At 44.1% G+C, this 21692-nt stretch overlaps 1 protein-coding gene across 1 annotated transcript; it reads right to left on the bottom strand.

Annotated features, from left to right (window-relative positions):
• Positions 1-17967, bottom strand: s1pr2 (sphingosine-1-phosphate receptor 2). Its single transcript, XM_050069633.1, has 2 exons — positions 17495-17967; positions 1-3238 (listed from the first exon to the last, which is right to left on the bottom strand). The coding sequence occupies exon 2, from the start codon at positions 3105-3107 to the stop codon at positions 1992-1994; it is 1116 nt and encodes a 371-aa protein (XP_049925590.1). The 5' UTR covers positions 3108-3238; positions 17495-17967; the 3' UTR covers positions 1-1991.
• Between the last annotated feature and the right edge of the window lie 3725 nt (positions 17968-21692).

A 21692-nucleotide genomic window follows, 5' to 3' on the forward strand; every position in this document is an offset into this window, starting at 1 on the left:
TTCTTTCAGTATTTCATTTATTTTTTTAAAAAAGGGAATGAAATTAACAAAAAGTTTATGTACCTACATTAGTGTTTCAGATTGTACCGATTTAACACAGGCAGCGTGCTACTGGACACAAAAGGCTATTGCACACGAGACATTTCATACAACACAAGTCATACATACTGTACAAAATTACATACATACTTACATACAAACATACATAGTTATTAATGTATTTATTATAAAACGTCAGAGAGTCAAGCAACACAATGAAGTGACGGGTACACAGATTTAAACACCTCTCTATTTGAAAAAAAAAAAAAAAAACTGTGGGAAAGCAAACATCACTGAAGCTGCCAAAGTGCTTTTCACCATTTCTACTTGGTCATCTAAATGTAAAAGTCAATATAAAAAAAAACACTGAGGGAGAGAAGAGTTTTGAATGTGTGTCTACAGGAAGAAGGTTAGTGTAACCCTGAACAACAGGAACCGGACAATGAAAAACAGGACTTCCTGCTGCTTAAGGAAGTTACATGTTGTAGGATGTCAGAGAACGAGGATGAAGGTGACCTCCCAGGGGGGCACATCCCCCCCCTCTGTGCATTTATAAACCGCATCCTCTCCTGTTCTGTAAGGGAGGTGAGGGGTCTTTGGAAAGATGAGACATGTTTACATCTTTAGCTGCACAAGGCATATGGCTAACAAATCAAACCAGGATGTTCACAACAACTTTTTTTGTTCACGCTGCTATTTAAGACTTCACAGTGAGAGTGACTTACCCTGTTCATCCCACTCTCTGCTCGTCAATGACTTGGTAATTCAAATTGATGATCAATAATACTGTCAACAATGGAGCGCCAGCCCCAAACACTTCATACATACATTCAGCCTAATTCCCCAAGAGAAAGGCGTAAACAGAGCCAGCACATTGCTGCTATGTTGCTACAACACTGTCAGGACATCGGCCCCATTAGTCAAAGCTGCTGGACAGCTGTCACGGGGCACAACTCATCAGTGCCAACTCACTTCAGGAAATGTGCGTTCTGATTAGGCCTTCCTCGACGGAAACTGTTAAGATACAAAAGACAACAGTAAAAGCAAGAGGGACAGATTATGAGGACGAATGAGGGAAGGGATGTTAGTGATGGAAGCTGGAGCTGGAATATATCATACATACATTAACACTTACAAATAAGTTAGGATTTCATGCATTAAATGTAAGCAGATTATGTAAGTTTGTTGTGGTTAATCAAATGGTTTAAGCAAGGTTATATAGGGAATATATAGCCCTGGTTTAGTTGAGGGAGCACTCGCGGTGTTTTGGCTGCGCTGGAGTGCAGTGCTGAGTGAAGGTGATCACTGTCTCCAGCCCTGTAAAGAATGAATAAAGGATCTGTGGGCCTGATGTATACATAAATCAGTAAAGTAGAATAACGTGGTTAAACCTTACCAAGGACAACAATCTCTGAAGTAATCTACAAAGTGCGACTTTGCAAGCTTTGCATTGATTCAGTTCTCGACAGGACCAAAACAACTCACCATAACTATGATACCATGCATGTTATGTGTCTATTTTTGGCTCTTAATAGGGGGTTTACATGTTTAGGAAGAAAAACAAAAACAAGATGACAGGCATATACATGAAAATGGTTTGCAACTCCATATTAATTAACGAGAGTACCCATGAAAAAGCTATTTTCACATTTCTAAATTGGTCCCCCTCTTGAAATATTGTGTTTTCACACCTGCTGCATGGGTGAATCGATTGAATGCTGATTGTGAATTCACACAAATTTGATTGTAATAACAAAAAGTCTGCATTGTGGCCTTGCCAGGCATCTCAGTCCAGGGTGTGCTCGCTTCTTTTTTGACATCTCCCCATCAAATCACAGCCTCTTTTCTTGATCTCATATACACACACATGCTTTCTCTCACTCTCACACACACTCATACACACACACACACACACACACACACATCAAGTACACTGATGTTTTTGCACCATATCAAACACAGGTGGTACAATCTTGCATGATTGGCGTGGTCTGGTGTTCATGTTTGTGGGTGCAGTGTTCCAGAGAGCTGGAGCTCTTTAGAGGGACCAGGCAACGGTCAGATGGCCGCCCGCTTTGCAGCACCCCCCAGCAGCACAACACACGCAGGAACTCCTTTCTCATGTCCTTGCTGCGCAGTGTGTAGATCACTGGGTTAAGTGCTGAGTTCAGAGTGGCAAAGCCAAAAAAGATGTCTGCTTTGGAGAGGATAGGGCAGAATTGTATCCTGCAGGATGAATCTAGGAGGAGGATGGTAAAAGCGGGCAGCCAGCACATGATGAAGACACCCAGCACTATGGTGACAGTTTTCAAAAGGGCATAGGCTGGTGAGTTGGTCGCTTCCTGATGGCTGGAGCGTACAATCAAATAGATCCTCACGTAGAGGATGACAATAGAGAGTAGTATGAGGCTGAAAATGGTCACAACAAAGAGGATGTATTTTTTAGAGTAGAGCGGCAATACAGCTGAGCACTCAGGGAGGTCGTTGATGCAGTTCCAGCCGATGATTGGAAGTCCTCCGAGCAGGATAGAGGTGACCCAACAAGCTCCAATCAGGAGGAACATGCGGCACGTTTTCGTGGAGCCGTACACCTTGACCTTGGTGATAGCAATGTAGCGCTCTATAGCTATCGCCAACAAGCTGAAGACTGAAGCTGCCAGAGCGATAAATGCTGTACCCTCCCGGATGAACCACTGCACAGGCTTCAGGTCAAAGGTCCTTGATCCTGATAAGAAAATGTTGGCTATGTAGGCCGAGCCCGCCAGCAGGTCAGAGAATGCCAGGTTGCCGATGAAGAAGAACATGGCAGAGTGGAACTTCTTGTTGCGGCAGACGGCGATGAGGACCAGCAGGTTCTCCAGGATGATGATGGTGCAGAGGACCACAATGACAATGTTGAGGGTAGTGAGCTGCTTTTTGTTCTCGATTCGTTTAGCAAGATCCTGGGTGGTCATATTCTTCGCGTAGGCATAGTAGGAGTGGATCAGGCTCTGATTGTAGTACTGGGAATACTTGCTCTTCATGGTGACAGGGTGGCAGAGCACAGCGGCTTTACGGCAAAGATTCATTCACACAGTGGAGTTGTGCAGAGCGTCTAAACCGTTAATCATTGCCTTTATGGAAAGGACAGGAAGAGGGCCCAGGTTGGGAGGGAGACTGCCTGTCCACAGTCACGTCTAGGGAGCTCTATGTGGGTCACCTGCAGACACACAGAAAGGAAGAGAAGGCCCGTGTTACTGACAAGGGAAATTCAGTTGCACTTATGAAATAAACTGTGACAAAGCAAACATACATTTTCAGCAAAGCAATGCACTTGCCAAAGTAAAACTCTCCCAGCAAAACAAAGTAGCCAGGCAACAACCTGTTCCTCAGCCTGAGCAGTGGAAACTAAACACTTCAAGTCAAAGAGTGGAGGAACTGCAACAGACCAGAGGTTCAAAATGAACACCCCTCATTACAAAATGTCCCTGAGGTGATCTAACAGGTAAACAGATTCAAGAAGAGCTGGGATTTACGTTGAAAGTAAAGAGAACAATCACATGACATGACTGAATGGCCACACAGAGAACAGACTGCACTCGCTGAGTCCAGCCCAAACTGCACACCCACGCAGGCAACAGTTGCAGCTTGTTGCGGCTTAGAAGGAATGGAAAGTAATAATCCTGTGGTTCACTAGGGAGTTGTGCGTTATGATAAAAAATGACTCTGTGGGGAAACTGAAATTCACTCCAAGGAACATTATCGTGCAAAGATCTGCCCTTTCTTGGGTTGGCGAACCTGTGCAGGCAGGGATCGTCTTCAGGTAGAGGAGTAAATACCCCGCGAGTGTTGGTGCTGAGACAAAGGGCTAGCGCTTGCAGTCTGAAGGGGACATTCCTCTAAGCCTGTCCGAGCACTCGGCTGTCAACACATGGCATTGTTGTGGGGAGAGAACCATTCCACTCCAGTGAGCTACCTCTCGAAACTTCAGCATAGCTTGTGGATCAGCCAGACCTCCTCATCCCACCCTGCCCCTTTCAACCAGTTCACACAAGCTGACAGCAAATCAAATAAATGCCCAAGAGGAAAAGGTGGGAGTTTCCCTGACTTTATTAGAAAAAGCTTTGCAAGACTTGATTGTGGCAAATCAAAAGAAAATCAGAAACCATTTGCATGTATCATATTACAGTATTAAAGGTCCCTTATTAAGCTCATTTTCAGGTTTATACTTGTATGTTGGGTTTCTACTGGAACATGCTTGCGTGCTTTCACACTAAAAAAAAACACAGTATTTGTCTCATGATGTCTGCCTAATTATAACTGTATTCACCCTCATTCTAAAAATTGGTTCTCTTTACAACCCCCTCCCATAAAAGCCCACTCTCCTCTGTTTGGTCAGTGTTCCTGTTTCATGTGTGCTTGTGGCACTTCTGCAGTGTCATTTCACCCGAGGAACGACTGTAATGGCACTGTAGCAGCACTTTATATAATATAGTTGTGACATCACAACTTCTCTGAAATCCTGACGGCTCGTTTAAAGACGAAGGTTTATGAATACGGCTGTGTGCATTTCTCTGTATATTGAACATTTTGATACTTTCACAGTATTTATATAGCACCTATGACTAAATGGAAACCTAACTTTTTACATTATGTGGCCTTTAAGTATTTACACACTAAAGATTTTCCACATCAGGCCCAGACACGCCAAGCCTACAGTCGGCTGTTGGTCAATGTCAGGCTGTCTGTGAGTGACTGCTGCCCTAGTTTGTGCGGTGTGTCCTGCACCTTTGGATCCAGTCGGCCCTTGTGGGCTTTTTTTCCAGCCAATACAGCATGTTGAATCGTGGTCAGAGATGGAATCACTCTGATTGGCAGTTCAGCTCAGTGCACAAGAGGAACAAAAAGTCAAAGTCGAGAGGGCGTCAGATCCAAACAAAGTTGTCGGGTATGATAATTTTTTAGCCTCTGAACTCTTAATTAATAATAATTATTTGAGTTATTGTTCGCTTTGTTCTTTCAACACTGGTTTGTGTTTGTGCTAACTGGCTAACTAGTGTCTTGAATCCATCCTGCCTGTCTTCCTGTTTCCTTTTTTTAAATAAGGAATACAGACTACCACCGCCTGCTGGTATGAGTTATTTCATCTTTACAGTCCTCTTTGCAGTCTTTGCAGTGTGTTGGGGGGAGGTGACGCAACAGTCAACCACCGTCGCCACTCGATTTTTGATGACGGTTTGGTGTGTCAAGGCCTTCTGTCTTAAGGTGGTTTGTGGGCATATGTTGTTATACTCTGAATACATTAACAAGCTTATTAGTGAGAAACCAATGCAGATGACCTTTGACCTAATAAAGTGTTAAGTTTTGTAATAATGCACCCAAGCAAATTAACAAAAACCTTGTGAACCATTAATGTGGCATCAAATTACTCAGAGAGCTCGTTTTTTTTAAGGAGAAACCAATAAACAAAACAAAATAAAATGGGCTGCAGCTCCAGGGCTGAAAACAAAGGAAAGCTGGAGGCTCTGGAAATCTAATTAGAGGTGGAGCTGGTGTCTTAAACCTGTCAGAAGCAACAAGATCTTTCGGCAGGCCAGCTCCAGAGGTAATTCAACACCGATGCTTCCATTGCTCATCTTCGGCAGCTATAGCTCCTAACTGGAAACCTTCAGTGGAAACTGGGACTGAACTTCATCTCTGTTCTGCTTGGGCAAAACCCCAAAAGACTGAAAGATGGAGAGGGGACGAGACAAAGCCAGACAGAGAGCATGCATGTGGAACGGCATCTGGACACAAAGGCTGGAATCTGAGACATCACTGTGACGTCCGCACACACAAACTCATCCATGTGACGCGTTGCACCGCGCGGATCCTCACTCTGCATGTCTCTCTTCACACATACGGCTAATTGTGACAGACACAAAGCATTTCCCTGCACACAAGCAGGTTCGACACGGAGCTGCTATTGGTTGCCAGCACACTGTTTCCTCAAGCAGGAACAAAGAACAATAGGCTCCTTCAGTGTGGATAGCACTGCCCTTCAGCCTTCATAATGGGACAGCACACTTCCATTTGGCTGATGCAACTGTATCATAGCAGAAATTTATTTACAGTCGAGCACTCCCTTATCACAACTGCTGTATCAGGACAGCTTGTCTCCCCCTCCCCATCCTTTCCAGCTCCACTAATAGACACAAATAGGAGGCTTGAGGCTGAGCACATGTTCCAGCTGCACCAGTGTAATTATATTAGGTTGCATTATTGCAGCATATAATGATTTTATTAATGGAAAACTCAGTCAAACCAGACCAGCTCTGTCTGTCTCCTGTCTGTGCTATGAAAAAAAGACACTGTTTTTTTGCTTGATCTTTTCTCTCAGCGCTGCCCGCTCTGCTCTGGACAGGTCTCATTATGTGTTGTGCAGACAGCACGAGGTCGCCCCGTCACCTGCCGTCCTCGGCTTCTGTCATCACAGGGATTTCACTTTGTGTGTAAAAACCTGACGGGCTGGTTTGCCTACAGGCCCGTCTCATCGCAGCCCTGCCCTGCGCCTCTACCTGCCGTGTGCCATTCAGATGTTTCCACGGCGATTGGTCGACAGGAGCGCAGACTTCCTGCTGTGGAGCCCCTCCTTCCCGACCGACCCGTTGTTCAAAGTTGTGCCCTGTGTTCGACCCACACATCACTGTCACACTTCCACAGCAGACAAAACAGAGTGTCAAAAATGTGGTCATGCCATTTCCTAACAAACACAATGGGATAGCAACAGCAGCACAAACCCCAAAACTTCAGTACATGAACAGAATAGTTTAAGTATTTTTTTTTTTTTTTAAGTACTAGTAGAGGCTGATTTATTATTTTAATACAGTTTTAAAAGTATATAAAAATATTAGAATTTTATAAATATTATCCTTTTTAAACCACTTTTGGTCGGGGTGGTTAATGGTTTTAAACACAGGACTTTCCGTCAGCGACCAGTGTTTGGGCACCTTTGTGAAACCAAATTAATTAATTCAGGGTATGTTCTCACCACATTTTTTTCCTAACTTAACCCACGTAACTTTATGTGAAGTAACTAAAGACATTTGTGGTGCACTAATTCATAGAAAGGTACATTGAATTAATGCACTTATGCATTAAAGATATATTTCAGTGTAGCTTAATTATAATTTTTCTGCATTTAGGTTACATTCAGCGTTTTTAAAAGTAGAGCTAAATCTACTTTCACTACTACTATTACCATACTTTTTAAAAGGGTTACATTGGGACAGCATTTTCAAGCACTGAAATGCAACTTAACCTGCAGCTCCATGTTGAAATAACTTGGAAAATGGTCTCAAGTTCTTCCATTATGACTTGAACATAAATACACTGAAGTTGTAGTCAGCTGCTCCAAAAAAATACATGTATTCAAAATACTTTTTAATTGTAGACTCCTCTGGTAAGAACATGATGTAAGAGTTTGATTTTCTTTGGTATCACTAACAACTGTCAAAGTACTGTGATGTAAGTGAAGGTTTATAGAGGCTACAGAGAGACAAATAACACAATATCCTGTCTGGATTTCACAGTGAAGCTCAGAAACGGTTAAAAAAAAAAGGTGTTGAAAGAAACAACTGTGGACTGAAGGGTAAAAAACAAGCACCAAAGAGACAAAGGAAGTCAAACACCTGAGACAGGATGTCCTATCAGATCGCTCTTGTGAACGTTGTTGTCACCAAATATTTCTCATCATCTCATCCATAGAGATGCTCTTGTGATGCACGTTCACATTAACACATATCGTTAGGGTTTTCACAGCTATGCTTGCTTTTCGCAACCGCACATACAGATAAAAACATGCTTAATCAACCATGGAACCACAGTTGCAAACAGCTGCGTCGATTCTCTGGCTTCCAAAAAGATAATTCACAGGGAAGCTGCTGAAAGCTGATTCTTGTTTTCTCCTAATCTCAACAACAGACAAGAGGTCCCCTCTCTATCATGGGACTGACGGCTACACAAAAGCCTCAGGTGTTTTTCCCAGAAACACCTGATAAGCCCCAATTAGCAGAGCTACTGCTCACCACAAACCAAGGCAACGGCACCCCATTACACCACCTGCTACCTGTTACTCTCTACTTAAACCAGGCTGTACTTTCTCTAGGGAGAGCAAAACAAAAACAGGGCTTTTAACAAGGGCTGATATTGCAAATGTGATACGATCTGCAATATTTGAGGTAATGATGGATGATTCATAGAAAACCATTAATGATTATGGTATGATTTTTGCAGGGATCTGTACCAAACAAAAATGTTTTCTTGAGTTAGATATGATGTGTAGGCCAGGACATCTCTGCAGCACGACACAAGCTTTCATATTTGTTTTGTTTACTTTCCTTTTCCGCGTGATTTGCTTTGTTTGTTCATGCAACACCGGAAGACGGTTGTGAAATAACAGTGTCTTGTAAACCCACGTGGCATGGGCCTGAAAAGGCATGACACTAAAATCAAAATGAATGAATGGAAATTTAATTCAAAATAATATTCGGACACACATTTCGCCATTAACAAATACTGCGGTTTTAAAATTGCAGGAGGCCATATTGCAATTTCAATAAAATTTTGATTAACTGTTCAGCCCTGCTTCTAAACCTTCACTCAGATTATACGTCCACGTTTCCGTGTGTACGCATACACTCACACACACAATTTCACTCACATGTACAATCTCCTACAAACATTTTGGTCCAGATAAGAGCGATGACTAACCTTGTGTGTAGACAGTTTACATTTACAGCTTATCTTGTTTGCATGTACATGTGTTTACTGTTGTGTTTACCTAAATAAAAAATCCCTCAGCGAGTTTCGCTGTTGAACAGTTTGTGGTCTGAAACATCCTGTAACACATCTTTCTCCATCTGCCCTTCACACCTCCTGCTCACAAGCTGCTGTGATGGCAACAAAGCACCAATCCGGCCTGTTTTCTTTCGCGCCACAGAGTGTCCTCTAAAAAGCTGGCGGCATGAGACTATATCACGGAGATCGTCTTTGTTTGGACTATAAAGTGAAAAAGTTGATCATGTACATTTTCCATTTTAAGGAGATTTAATGACTTCCTGCGCCCTCTTCGAGACACCAGGCTTTTCTTTGGGAATAGACTTAATCTCAGCCACAAAGTAATCCATCATGGATACACAGAAAGCATCTGCAGCTGTGATTTGTTCTTTCCTGCTCAGCTTCACAGCCGATAATGGTGGTATCAGTGTCTGAGAGCGCTTTGCTGTAACTGTAAACTGAATATGTCCACCTTTCTTTTCCTCTCTGCTCCTTGTGTCCTGCATCTTAAGGACAGCCTGTGGGTGCTGCCACCATAACAACCAGCACTCAGATAAGGAGGATTTAAGTATTTGAAGGTGATAGTAGCTGTGCATGAGGTACAGGAGTGATAGCGATTGTGAGCTGAGCGGCAAACAAATCATGTTTCAATGGAAAACCTGACTCAAACAGGTTAAAACTGTAAATAATGTGAAGGTGTCTTTTTGAATATTACAGTCAAAGTAAAACAAAAGGTGTGAAAATGACTACATACAGCCGAGTCACAGCACAAGAGCTGTGGTGTCTAGGAGGAAAATTCCATATGCAAAGCACAGCAATGTAGTCAGAGCTTTTTCCCCAAGTCAAGTGTTGACATGCCAGACACACGGGAGAAAACACAACTAACTACCACCGCAAAGTTTTACCACCACTACCACAGAAGCTGCTGAGGAAATGACTAAACTGAAAGATGCACACCCACATCTTCTCTACACTTTTCTGTTTCTTAAACTTTATCAGCGATGACGTTGTGTCTACACTGCCAACTGCACACATGGGCCCGTTATGGCAGGCCTTTTTTTTGTAGCAGCTCACGCAGTCACGCTTTTTGCAACCACAGGAAACACAGGGATGGACTGTGTCTGCTGGCAGGTGGCTGCAGCATCTTTGCCGCTCTATCCATCCCTCAGCCCCGCGGCTGTGTGTGTGTGAAATCTTTTCACAGCAGCACAGCAACACTATTGACTGTCCGCAGTCAATTTCCAAGAAAAAAAAAAGCATTAATGTTTCCAGTATCCCTGGAACTGGGATGATGAGGATTCATGTTGCTGCTGTGACACGATTGGTCCTTTAAACTACACTGGGCACAGCACAGACTGCATAGTCACACACAGTGACTCTGTAAAGTGCTAAGCAGCGTCTCTTCTGCAGAATAAACCCAGAACGGTTCTTACACAAGTCATGAGCGCCTGAGCTTATCTTAAGCCGTCGCTGTTATCTCTGCTACATGCCACACTGCCGACGAACTCACTGATAAGACTGTTAAAACTGGGAAATACAGTGAAGCTGCATGACAAGAATATTCAAAAACATACTGTATATGTTTGAGGTCAAACTAAGCACCAAAGCATCAGCAACCTCAACTTCCTACTGCAGAACAAAGTAACAGTTAAGTAGAAATGCATTCACTTCAGCAACTCAGTGCCATGACAAGCAGTTTACTAATCGACAGTCAGCATTGAAGCTAAGAGTGCTACGCTCACACTCGCTTTTGTTCTTTCTCATCCAGATATTTTCAGATGTTCACTTATTTTCCTAAACACCGGAAATCAAGGTAGTAAAAATCCACAGAGACAGAGAGTCTGACACATTCTGGCAGTGATTTCGCACACTGTAGCCTTGTACTCAAGGGGCAAAAACGTGGGCCGAGGATGGAGGAGGGAATTACGGGCAAATAAGTCGTCAGGCTCTGTTGTTTTGAAACACCAGAGGCTCACGAAATCACCACGCAAATGAAAACAAGGGGTTTTAAGGGGAAGTACAAACAAGAAAGACGAGAGAGCCTGTTTCAGCGTTGCGCTGTAACTTGCACGGTCTAGAGGAAGAACAGACCGAGAGATATGAGATGGGGGCCTGCAATATGTCACAGTTTGCAGCTTGGAGAGGAACTCAACTGAGGGAACAACAAATTTAACAGGCGGACAAAAAAAACTTGGCAAAGAAATGTCTGTGACTTGCCAAATCATATCACAGACATAGACAAATCACATCCTTTTTTTGGACAAAAAAAATGGAGAAGTACCACAAGTTTGCATCAGAGTCATCATGGCATTAGATATCAAAAACAGCTCCTTTTTAATGACAAACTAAACGGTTCCCTCGTGTTTTTTCACTTTCTGTATGAGGTGTGAGCAAACCTTCCTCTCTCTTTGTCCGTTATTATGCTAACACAATTCATTAAGGCCTCGTATAAGCTGCTAGATATTAGGGGAGTGGGTGTCCCCAATACATGGGGCTTCATCGTTTAATTAGGGATTACCCTTTCACTCGTCAAGCAGTTTGACAGTTTGGGTACAGCCTCTTCTGAGGGGTCCAGACTGTCGACACACTTCAGTGAGGAACAAAAAGTCTTGTCTTGTTCCTAAATTAGTTCATCTCTACAAACTTTGCAGTACTTTATTCACGGCAGCTGTTCATGTGATGCGGCTCTTAGAGCAGCAGTGAGAGGAGTAGGAGACAAAGAACTGCGTAACAAAAAAAAAAAAAAAAAAAAGGGGGCATCATACAGCCTTAGGAGCCATAACCCGCATGACCGGCAGACACCCCCTCCCTCCCCAGTCTGCCTCACTGGGGGGTGGGGGATCTCCAAGGGTGGTGCCTGAGAGGCAATTACTGTAATACCTTCACCCTCGGACCATTGCTGTCAACTTAAGTCACCATCTTCCAAATTATTCATGTTTTTATATCGCTCTATTTTGCATATTTCCCTTTCATGCTGCTCTCTGATTTGCAGGGCCACGTCGTCCTCACTTTGACGCCCCCTTCTCCTCTCGTATATTTTAAACTTCACCACAGAGATCAAAAGACAAGGCCACAAAGAGGTGATTAAATGCACATCAAGCAGGATTTATTTAGCGCACATCTGGGGCAGACATGTTCTTATAGTCCCCTATTAAAGACTTCATTACAGCACAGACTGCGCAATCAGCCCTCGAATCATGAAACTCTGGAGCTCGACTGCACCCAGAAACTACTTTTTCAGAACAGTGACTGTGTCCTAAACTTAACCCTCTTGTTTCATGTAACCTTACTGATAACAATTTCAAGAAATAGCAGCATTATCTAACTTGTCGCTAACCTCCGCTCTGCATGAAAAAGTAAGAAGCTTTTCTCAGAATATGATGCTTTACATGGAACAGCGGTAAACCACAGATGAAAATGCTCAGCTGTGAATCTGTCATGTTTGTGTGCATAGGTATAGTGTTAACCACATGGCGTCCTTAATACTAATGTACCCTGGCTGACGTGATGCAGTCACCACCGAGATAAGGTCTCGCTGGCCTGCATCAGAAACCTCAGGTCTGAATGCATAGGCGTGCTTGATTCAAGTTTCAGCCACTCTACCCCTCTCACACCTTCCTATGTCCTTGTCTTTACAATAAGCTTTCCCCTAATGAATGGCTTTGAACCCTCTCTTTAGGTCTCTTTTGTCCTGGCTCCCTGCTCCTATTCTACTCTGTTGCTAGACCTTGAACTCCACCCCTTCTCATGTTCTGTTGCCTCATTGGGAAACTGCGAGGTTGCCGTGAGAGAGTCTGTGGTTATTTGCTGCATGGCGTGCCAGCGAACACAAGTCATGATAACTTATATATATCCTGTATTTTGGTAGCGTGGAGGGTTCTCTGTGACTGTGACATCCGTGTTTGTTCCACTGACGTTGCATTGAGCATCACCACAGACAGTCATGAGACGGCATGCCAAAATCAAAGGCACGGCGGAGGAGAGGAGGGAAGGCGACAGCTTCTGAGCGAAGCGCTGCACAATGGAAAATGATACCATCTAAACAGGCTGACACATGAGGGCACAAAGCTGCCCTGATTGCTTCTGCCTAGTGCCCGCTGATAACATGATGAATTGATGGAGGCCCTCCATCTCTCCTCATGGTCCAGCATTGGAAAACAACTCCAGACTCCTCTGGCAAACACACATCCATTAAACACAGCTCTGTTGTTAGAGAAAAACACGGTTGCCTGGTGAGGGAACATTGTTGTGTCCACACAGTCTACAGTTGCTCCTCGACATTTTATACAATTTAAGAATTTCTTGCTTCGAAGAGCAAATTTATTTCTTGAAAAACTCGACATGAATCAGCCTCTCTGGCATGAGGACACTTAGACTGTAAAAGAAAAAAAATACGTGCAGAGCCAATGCAACCTGCATTTAAAGACCAGTGAATGTGTGCATGGAAAAAGGTATTAACCTTGCTGAGTTTTGGAAGGATACTCTGTCTGCTTTACTTCCTGGCACAGAGGTAAAACATTTCTAAAAAGAAAAGGCCCCACTGTAAATAACTTGGCTTTTTGTGCAGCTTTACAAGCCTTATGCAAGGTTTTGGTCGAGCAGTGTGCCAAGGGATATTTTGCAAAAATAACAAACAGGTCAGAAAGCGAGTACTGCTGTGGTGGAGCTTTTGAGAGGGCACGGGACAACAGCTACTTGACTTTGACCGAGACAACACTCATCTGAAATGGACATGTTTGAGCAGTTGTCACTTTAGTTTTAAGTAAACAGATCCCACTTCCACTCAATCTGTCTATTGCGATGGAGCAGTCTGGCCTTTGTCATGACCCGGCTTGTGCTTGGCTGGAGGTTAATTCCATCATGTCTTTAAGCCTGGAAAGACTGAATCTGAGGCCTTTACAGGATAAACAATCTTAATAGCTCTTTCTAACAAAACAGCCATCGCAATTGGCTATTTTGCCTTATTTTTTTAAAGTCTGAAAGAGCACACTGGGAGGCGATCAAGTTAACTTTCAGTTCCAAACAAAATGAAATTGCTTCAGCAGGCTTTCACTGGCTGCATGGGGGCAATTCAAAATCCAAGAAAACTGTCTCCAGCTCACTTTTGGATCTGGGGAGGCGGGGTGTTGAAGTAATCCCGCAGAGTTTTCCAGCTGCACAAACAAAGCCGACTGGATAACAAAGGCTTCCAAGAGGGAAGAAGAAAGAGGAGGAGGAGGTCTCGAAAAACCACAGCATCTTTATGTGTACCTGCTCCAAAGATCGCTCCAGAGCTTGCGCTGAAAATGACCAGAAATCAGGAAACCACGACATGACCACACTGATTAAGCCTGCTGCTGGAACAGACAGTATGAGGCTGTTCCCGCTCAGTTCATAAATCACACTGCATAACCTAAAGAGAGGTTGCAAAGTGCTGCCGACCCCATCCAAAGCCGCAGCAGTAACCAGAAACCTTGTCTTCAATCTACTTGTCATTGTCTCCGAAAGATGTGCAATGCTCCTGCCTGTGCAGCGACGTTGCACAATGAAAAATGCCAGTCAGAGCTCTAAAAAAAGCCATTTGCAGCATTATTTCCAACTGGCAGCAGTTGGGAACAAGGGGCTGGTCTGAGCTTGAAATGTGACAGAAGAACAGCCTTATCCCCACCACAGAAAGTGTCAGGAAATCCTTGCATGCTGCTACAAGCATCAGCGCCTGGTCATGGGGGGTCTCATAGTTTGTCCAAGTCCTTCAAGTGGAAAAGGAATGTAACAGGAGACTTTAAAGCTAATGGATTCTTTCACTGGGTAAAACACCTTCTTAAAATAGTCTCCGCCAAATATCAGCTTATGTAAATGTTTATATGAGAATCAGAACAGCACTGACAGCAACTAAGAAAGGTTGTTTTGAAAAGGAGAGACTGATAGTGCAAGTTAAGTGTGCATGTGTGTCTCTCTACCTGCCAGCAGAGAGCAAACACAGTCTTTAGTGACATCCTATTTGCAATTGTGTTTACAAAATGGGTAAAAAAGCAGAGGACGCCATACTTATTTCTCTGATCTGAGACACTCCCAGCTCTTGGCCGTGACTGTGAAAGCTACATGCTGTCAGCTGTGTGTTGTGACTTGCGCTTCGGCAGCTTGCGAACAGAAGGCGTTTATTTTGCTCCAGCTGCCACACCCAAGGAAAGTGTTTTTCAGCTAAAGGGGGAGTACCAGTTAGAACTCTGAACCCAGATGGCTCTCTGCAGAACACTATTACCATCACAGAGACAAGCCACAAAGCAATGTGTAAACACATGCATTGTCCTGTAGCCTGCCACAGTTCCTATTCTTATTGGAGAGTCATGTGTTGACCTCTGACTGGTTTCATTTAACCAGGTAAAAGGCAGGGCGCCTCTGGCAGGTCGCTCCTCTGATCTTACAGTGTTGTCAACCCTCCGATCGGGCTGAATAAAGTGGTGAGTACAGACAACAAAAGAGAAGTCAGTCTCCCTGAGGAAAAGCCTTCTCGCTGCTTCCTATTAGCAGACTGCTCTCAGGCCTGAGCTGAAACCCGAGCATCCTTCAAGGATCGACACCACCCATCCGCCACCCATCCCCGCCTTCAACCCCCTAGTGACCTGTTCCATTTTTTTAAAAAAAGTCCCGCAAATCCAGTTCCCACCACTGGATTACCATCAATTTATTTATTCGTCCATGCACTTAAACATCTGTTTATTTACTCAGCTCATCTATTTGTCTTCATTTCTCATGCTATCCCCGGCAGTCCCCATTGAGTAAGGTCCGATTACAGCAGTCATCTTGTAGAGGAAAACAGGGTCACTGAACACAGTGAGCCGGGTCAGCAACACACAGATCCTCAACTCATGATGTCATGGGCTGCTGGACTGAGCCATTCTGCCTGCATTGTAACATAAAAGATTTTCTCTATATAGACTGGTAAGACCAATACCATGTGTGCTCTGTGTCTGTAAAGGGCTGTGTGTGCCTGGAGCTGCCGAGTGTCTGGCCAATAAGTTGACGCCGTTCACAGCACCCTGGGGTTACTCTTGCCCAGGCCAAGGATGGTGAAGTGTGTGAAGAAGCCTGGCAGTGGGCAGGCCTGGTGGGGTGGTTGGTTTTGTTCTGGTGCAGTGAGCCATGTGGTCACACTGGCCGAATGCAGACGGCCGGCTGGCTGCCCTGTCTTCAGCCGGTCCAAGGCATGCTGGGAGACACACCTGAGTCCATAAGCGACTGTGCATCCCCCCAAACAAACCACGCTGCTCTCACACAACACCAGCATCAATGAACCTGCTGACAGGGCCTTCAGCGCTTCATAGTCCTTCCTAACACTGCAGAGCGTGCTTCCTCTTCACCCCCTACTCTTGATGTTATCACAGTAAGATGTTTGTTAACCTTACTTCAACAGGCTTTGCAGCATCCGTGCACATTTGAAAGTTTGGTTATCTCAACCTCGGCTGAGGCTTGAGATAATGCCGCCACAAGCCTTCTTTTTTTTTTTAGTTTCAGACAGCCCACTAATGAGCACAACACTGTGCAGACTGAACCAGACCATCCACAGCACAGAGGATGATGGATGGGGGCTTTTATCTGGGCAATAAACATTAGTTCCTCCTCCTTATCATCTTATCTCAGTGTGATTTGAGGATTTTCCCACAACAGGATGCCTCATGGCTGGACTGTTGACACCTATATATCCCTCTGTCTGCAGGGTTTACTCTTTCGGACACAAGGAAACAAGAAGCTGGTCAGTTTAGTGGTGATAAGGAAAGTGACCACATGAAGGATGGCACAGACAAGTGTTGCAAATGATCTAATATTCACTGGTTAACAATGCAAATGCATGTTAGTGATAATCTTATATTTTGCTCATTTTAAATCTCTGACAACAATGTGCTGCAGCCTGTTAAGACCCTGCTTGTTAAAACTGTGCTGCCTTCCTCTGGGGAGCACATCTCCAGCCCTATGAGATTAACTCCGGTACATGGGGATAATGGGGGCTTTTGTCTTATTAATACATCCTTTCAATACAATGCCTTCCTTAGTGTGACGGATGAACAAGCCTCAACAACATCGGAGGGGTCAGGGCGGGAGGGGGAGGGGGGGGGGGGGGGGCACAGCAGGCTGCGCAACGGCTCTAAGGATATGCGTGTGTTAATGTATGTGTGTGTGGGGAGGCCCCTGCGTGGAAGCACCCGGGGTGCACGCAGCTCATCTCAAACAACAACAGTTATGCAGACAACATATGATGCAGCAAAATACACTGCCCCCTCCACCTCTACCTCCACCCCCCTGTATGATCGACAGCTGTAACCCTGCGCGTTAATATTTAACACCACACTATGTTATTCATTAAAACACAAACTGTGTTTAACGAACAAATCCAAATATTCACTGTGGCTGCAGGCTGGTTTTTCCTGGTGAGCTGTAACCGTACAGAGGTGTTGCCTTATGTGAGCCATTCTGCTGTCATAGGTGTACGTGAGTCAACGAGACTTTTGAGCGTCAGTGTAGACTTTCAGTTCATTATTAACAAGCCTGGGTGAGTTTACACGCGAGGGACTGAAATTAAACTCATTTCATGTACAACTGCAAAGCAGGATAGACACATCAGATCCTTTTGTTAGGCTGCTGCAGCGCATGCAGACTGTCACTGACACTGCATTTTACTTACCCCATGAGAGATGTGGTAGAGAGCAGCGAAAAGACGCTCCGACAAATTATTTGTCTCCAAATGCCCTCACATGTGGTCACCACTTTCAACAAACGCTGCGTCAAAGTTCAGTGCTTTCCTGCGCTCCGGGGTCGAGAGGCAGCGATGACAATCAAAACTTTGGTGGAGGACTAGACGGCGTGTCTCGTCTAGTCTTTGGTAAATCCATACCGGTCTGTGCGCCGCCGCTGAAACTGTACAATTATCTCCCGAAAGTGCGACGATTCCAAAAAATATTAGGAGCGACTGAAGCCAAAAAAGGGACTTCTTTTAACAGCACTTTCTCTTCGGTCGCTGTAATCCAGCAGTCCGTCTGATTGTCCTCCTGCTCTGTGGAAACAACAGCTCCACGGGGCTATGGAGCGTCAGGGAGGCGCGCGCGCACAATACGCGCTCACACACACACACACACACAAACACACACCCACACACACGCGAGAGACAGACTGTATGGAAACGTCATATGCCCATAAAGAGTCGCGAGCCCCAGTGTCGAAATATAACGATGTAGCTGGTTTGTGGACAGCAATTAATATGGAAAATACTTTTTTAAGCCTATTTCTGGACCTTTCCTCCACTCTGGAGCACACAAATGAATTCCAGATGTTCAACCTCTTCACTTCCTCTCTACTAGCAGATCCCAGCGTGAACCAGAGCCCCACAACTCATCCTGGCTCAGTTTCCTCTGAGAAGAGCACTGACCATCTGTAAAGGCATATATATATAGCTCTGTGGCATTGTTATGGAATTAAAACAGTCTCCAATGTTAAAGGGGCGTGTTCAATAAATAGGCATTTCACCTCCTTCTGCTTCTCCTCCACTGTTTTATTTGTTGTTTCTGATGAGTCAGTGCTGTGATTTTAACATCACAGGTCTGAGTATAGGTGTAATAAGGAGGGTGAGGTGAAGGTAAGTCAGGGCTTGTTAGTCATCAGGGCTGCGCCTAGACATACAGCAGGGCAGGTGCTGGCTCCAGTAACAGAGCCTCTATCCAGCCCCAGAGGAGGTACTAATGTCTTCACAGTCACTACACTGAAAGCCAAAGTCATCCCAAGTGGCTATGATGTCATGTGTCTGTGATAAGAAGAGGGAGCTGCGTAATGTTGTTAAAAGATTTATTAGTTGTCTTACAAAAGTAGGAGCTCCCTGGCTCCTGTGCTGAAGAAATTTGGATTCTCTTCAAGAACTGTGGGTGCACCATTAAGCAAAGGTGTGGACTAGAGTGACGTGACTTGGACTCAAGTCAGACTTGAGGCACAAATTTGATCATTTTAAACTTCACGGGTTAAAATGAAAAAAAGACTTGCAACTCAACTAAGACTTATACGGCCCTGGTACACCAAGCCGACAGTTGGCAGTTGGTCAAAGTCAGGTTGTCGAAGAGCATTCCTCACCCTAGATTTTGGCTGGAGTTATCCCTTGTCAGCTTTTTTTCGGCAGATTTAACATGTTGAATTGGTGTTTAAGACAGCGGAGTCCATTGGTAAATGTATTCTCTCTGACTGGCAGCTCAACTCAGTGCATGAGAAGAGAAACGGAAGTGAGGAAAGTAAACAAATGGCTAAGGTCAAGACGGTATAAGATTAAAACAGATTTGTTATGTTAGGTAAGATTACTTTTTTTTTTAAATCCATTGAGCTTTTTAGCAGAAATTATTCATATTTTTTGTGTTATTGTTTGCCAGTGCACGCTTTTTCAGCAATGAGTTGTGTTGTTAATGTGCTAACTGGCTAACTAGCATCTTAATTTGTCATGTTGGTCTTCCGGTTTTCCTTTTTGTATGCAGAGTATATACAACCGCTTCCTGCTAGTATGGAGAATTATTTTCTTTTCACACAGGCGCAGAACGTACATGCTAGTTAGCTGTTGACTGTGGTCTTTGCGGTGTGTTCAGTGCAACTTTTTTTTATTTTTGCAAGACACAGGCAACATGTATGCAACAGTAGGTCTTCATTGCCAGTAGGTCTTTGATGTAGGTTATGTGTGTCTGGGCCTTAACCCCAATGAGTCATGACTTCATCTTGACTTGAGCATTTTGACCTGAAAATGCTTGACACCTTTTCCCAAGCCCATGATTAAAAAGTATGTTATTTAAAAAGTGTGCCACAAGTCAATTCATTTTGCTTCATTTTCTGAATCGACTAACGTTAAAGCTTTTCATTTCCACCAAATCCACCTTGAACCAATCTGACAGCATCCGCTCAAGTTGCAGGAGAGAACCATGAAGACAGTAGCTTCCAAAAAAGCTTGTTTGAACAAATTTTAAAGCAGTCATGATTTTTGTACATTAAGTATATCATTACTCTGTTGCTAAAATGGCATTACATTAAGTGAAGAGCACATTATGACTTGTTTAGGACTTGAAACCCAGAGTTTAGGACTTGCCACTTGACCTGGGACTTGACTTGTTTGACTTGGGACTTGTTTGGACTGTTAAATGTAGAGACTTAAGGTTTATTTGTAGCTCACAAAACCATACTTTGGTGCCACCTGTGCCATTAAAGTTTCTCGGAAACTGACATGTACTGCTTGAGAGAAAAGAGTCAGATGGAAATGAAAAACGAAACACTTTGGTTGAAACAAAACTCCAATGATGATTCAGAGACATTTCTCCTCTTAAAGTGACCACAGCTCAGACAACCAGGAAGCAGGTGGTACGTCTACAGTCTCACGCACAGCAGTCCGAATGACATCAGAGCAGATTACACAGAAGAAGCTGCTCCTCGTACAGTTAACCTATGGGTTTAAAACATACCCAGTGGAAATCCACCAGCAAATGAGTCTTGGTCTGGTCCCTACCAAACAGTTTCAACAAATTTGACTCATGTCGTGTCTGCTGATGGTTTACTGGGGGAGAGAGGCTCAAGATTGTGCAATCCACTCTTACCGCACTCATCCCTGCCGCCCCCGCAGCAGCTGGTATGTGGAACTCTGAGGGGAAAAAAGAAGAAGAACTTGCGAAAAAAAAAAAAGTCATAAGCTTTGCAATAATTCTGTTGAAGATTGAGACAACTTTTAACAGTTTAATGGTGCACCTTCAAAGCTTTTGTTGTTCACTTTCTGTACTCTCTGCTAAAGTGCTGACAGGTTGAATGAGCAGTGTGTAATAAATGCGTACTAGAAAGGCTTTATAGACTCTCACTGTCAGTGGGTTTATGATGGGACACTTTTAAAAGCTGCCCCACTACTGTGTCTCTCACCAAGCTTTTAGGGGAGGGGTCAAGAGCCCTGACCTCACTTCCTGTTGGGGCTCCTCACAAGCATTCCATTGTCTGTGAGAATATGCATGGGCTCGAGGGACTCTGCACATCTGGCAGCTGTTATTAGCAAACCTCCTGTAACCCCCCCACCCCCACCCCCTGAGGAAGATTACTTCATGTGATGGTGGATGTGCGCCCCAAAATGCACCTCAAAATAAACTGTTCTGGGATAGCATTGTTTCATGAGCCGCTGCTGTTGTCGTCACAGTAATGAATCCGTCATAAAACTGGGCTTTATTATGTGTTTAGTGATTTGCATTTTATCTCCCGGCCAGCTCTTAAATTGCGTTTCAGAAATTTGTCTCTACAATAACAAGGAGCAATGTTAAAGCTATAATTAGACATGTTGGGAAACATTCGCTTTCCTGTGGAGAATAAGACGAGATGATGGATACCTCGCTATAATCAGCACCACATGATATCTTGTTTATTCTGTACAAGAACTGAAGTGTTGAGCAGTTTTTGCAGGTGGTTACACTTCAAACTATTTCTTGGCTGGCGCAAGTACTTTCCAGGAGTCTCCACATGTTGCCTGGCAACTGCCCCCAACTAAAAATTAGTTCCAGTATAAAACCATATTGTATTTACTCTTAGGTTTTTGTTCCAGGTAAATGTGATAGATACAGCATGTCAATTAAACTTTACAGCAGGGGTGTCAAATATATGGCCGGCGGGCCAAGGAGTCCAATCTGGCCCCCTGGATGACTTTGCACACCCGATATTGACATAACAAACTGACATCAAAGAAATAGTGGCAGTGAAGGCTGGCTGTTGTGCAGCCTCACGTCGCCTGTGTCTCAGCCAAAAAGTTGAACTTGAACACACCGCAAAGACCACAGCATACAGCCAACTAGGATGTACGTTCTGCGCCTGCATGAGAGGAAATAATTCTCAAGACC

This window comes from Epinephelus moara, chromosome 18 (genome assembly GCF_006386435.1).
Source record: "Epinephelus moara isolate mb chromosome 18, YSFRI_EMoa_1.0, whole genome shotgun sequence".
NCBI classification, from domain to species: domain Eukaryota; kingdom Metazoa; phylum Chordata; class Actinopteri; order Perciformes; family Serranidae; genus Epinephelus; species Epinephelus moara.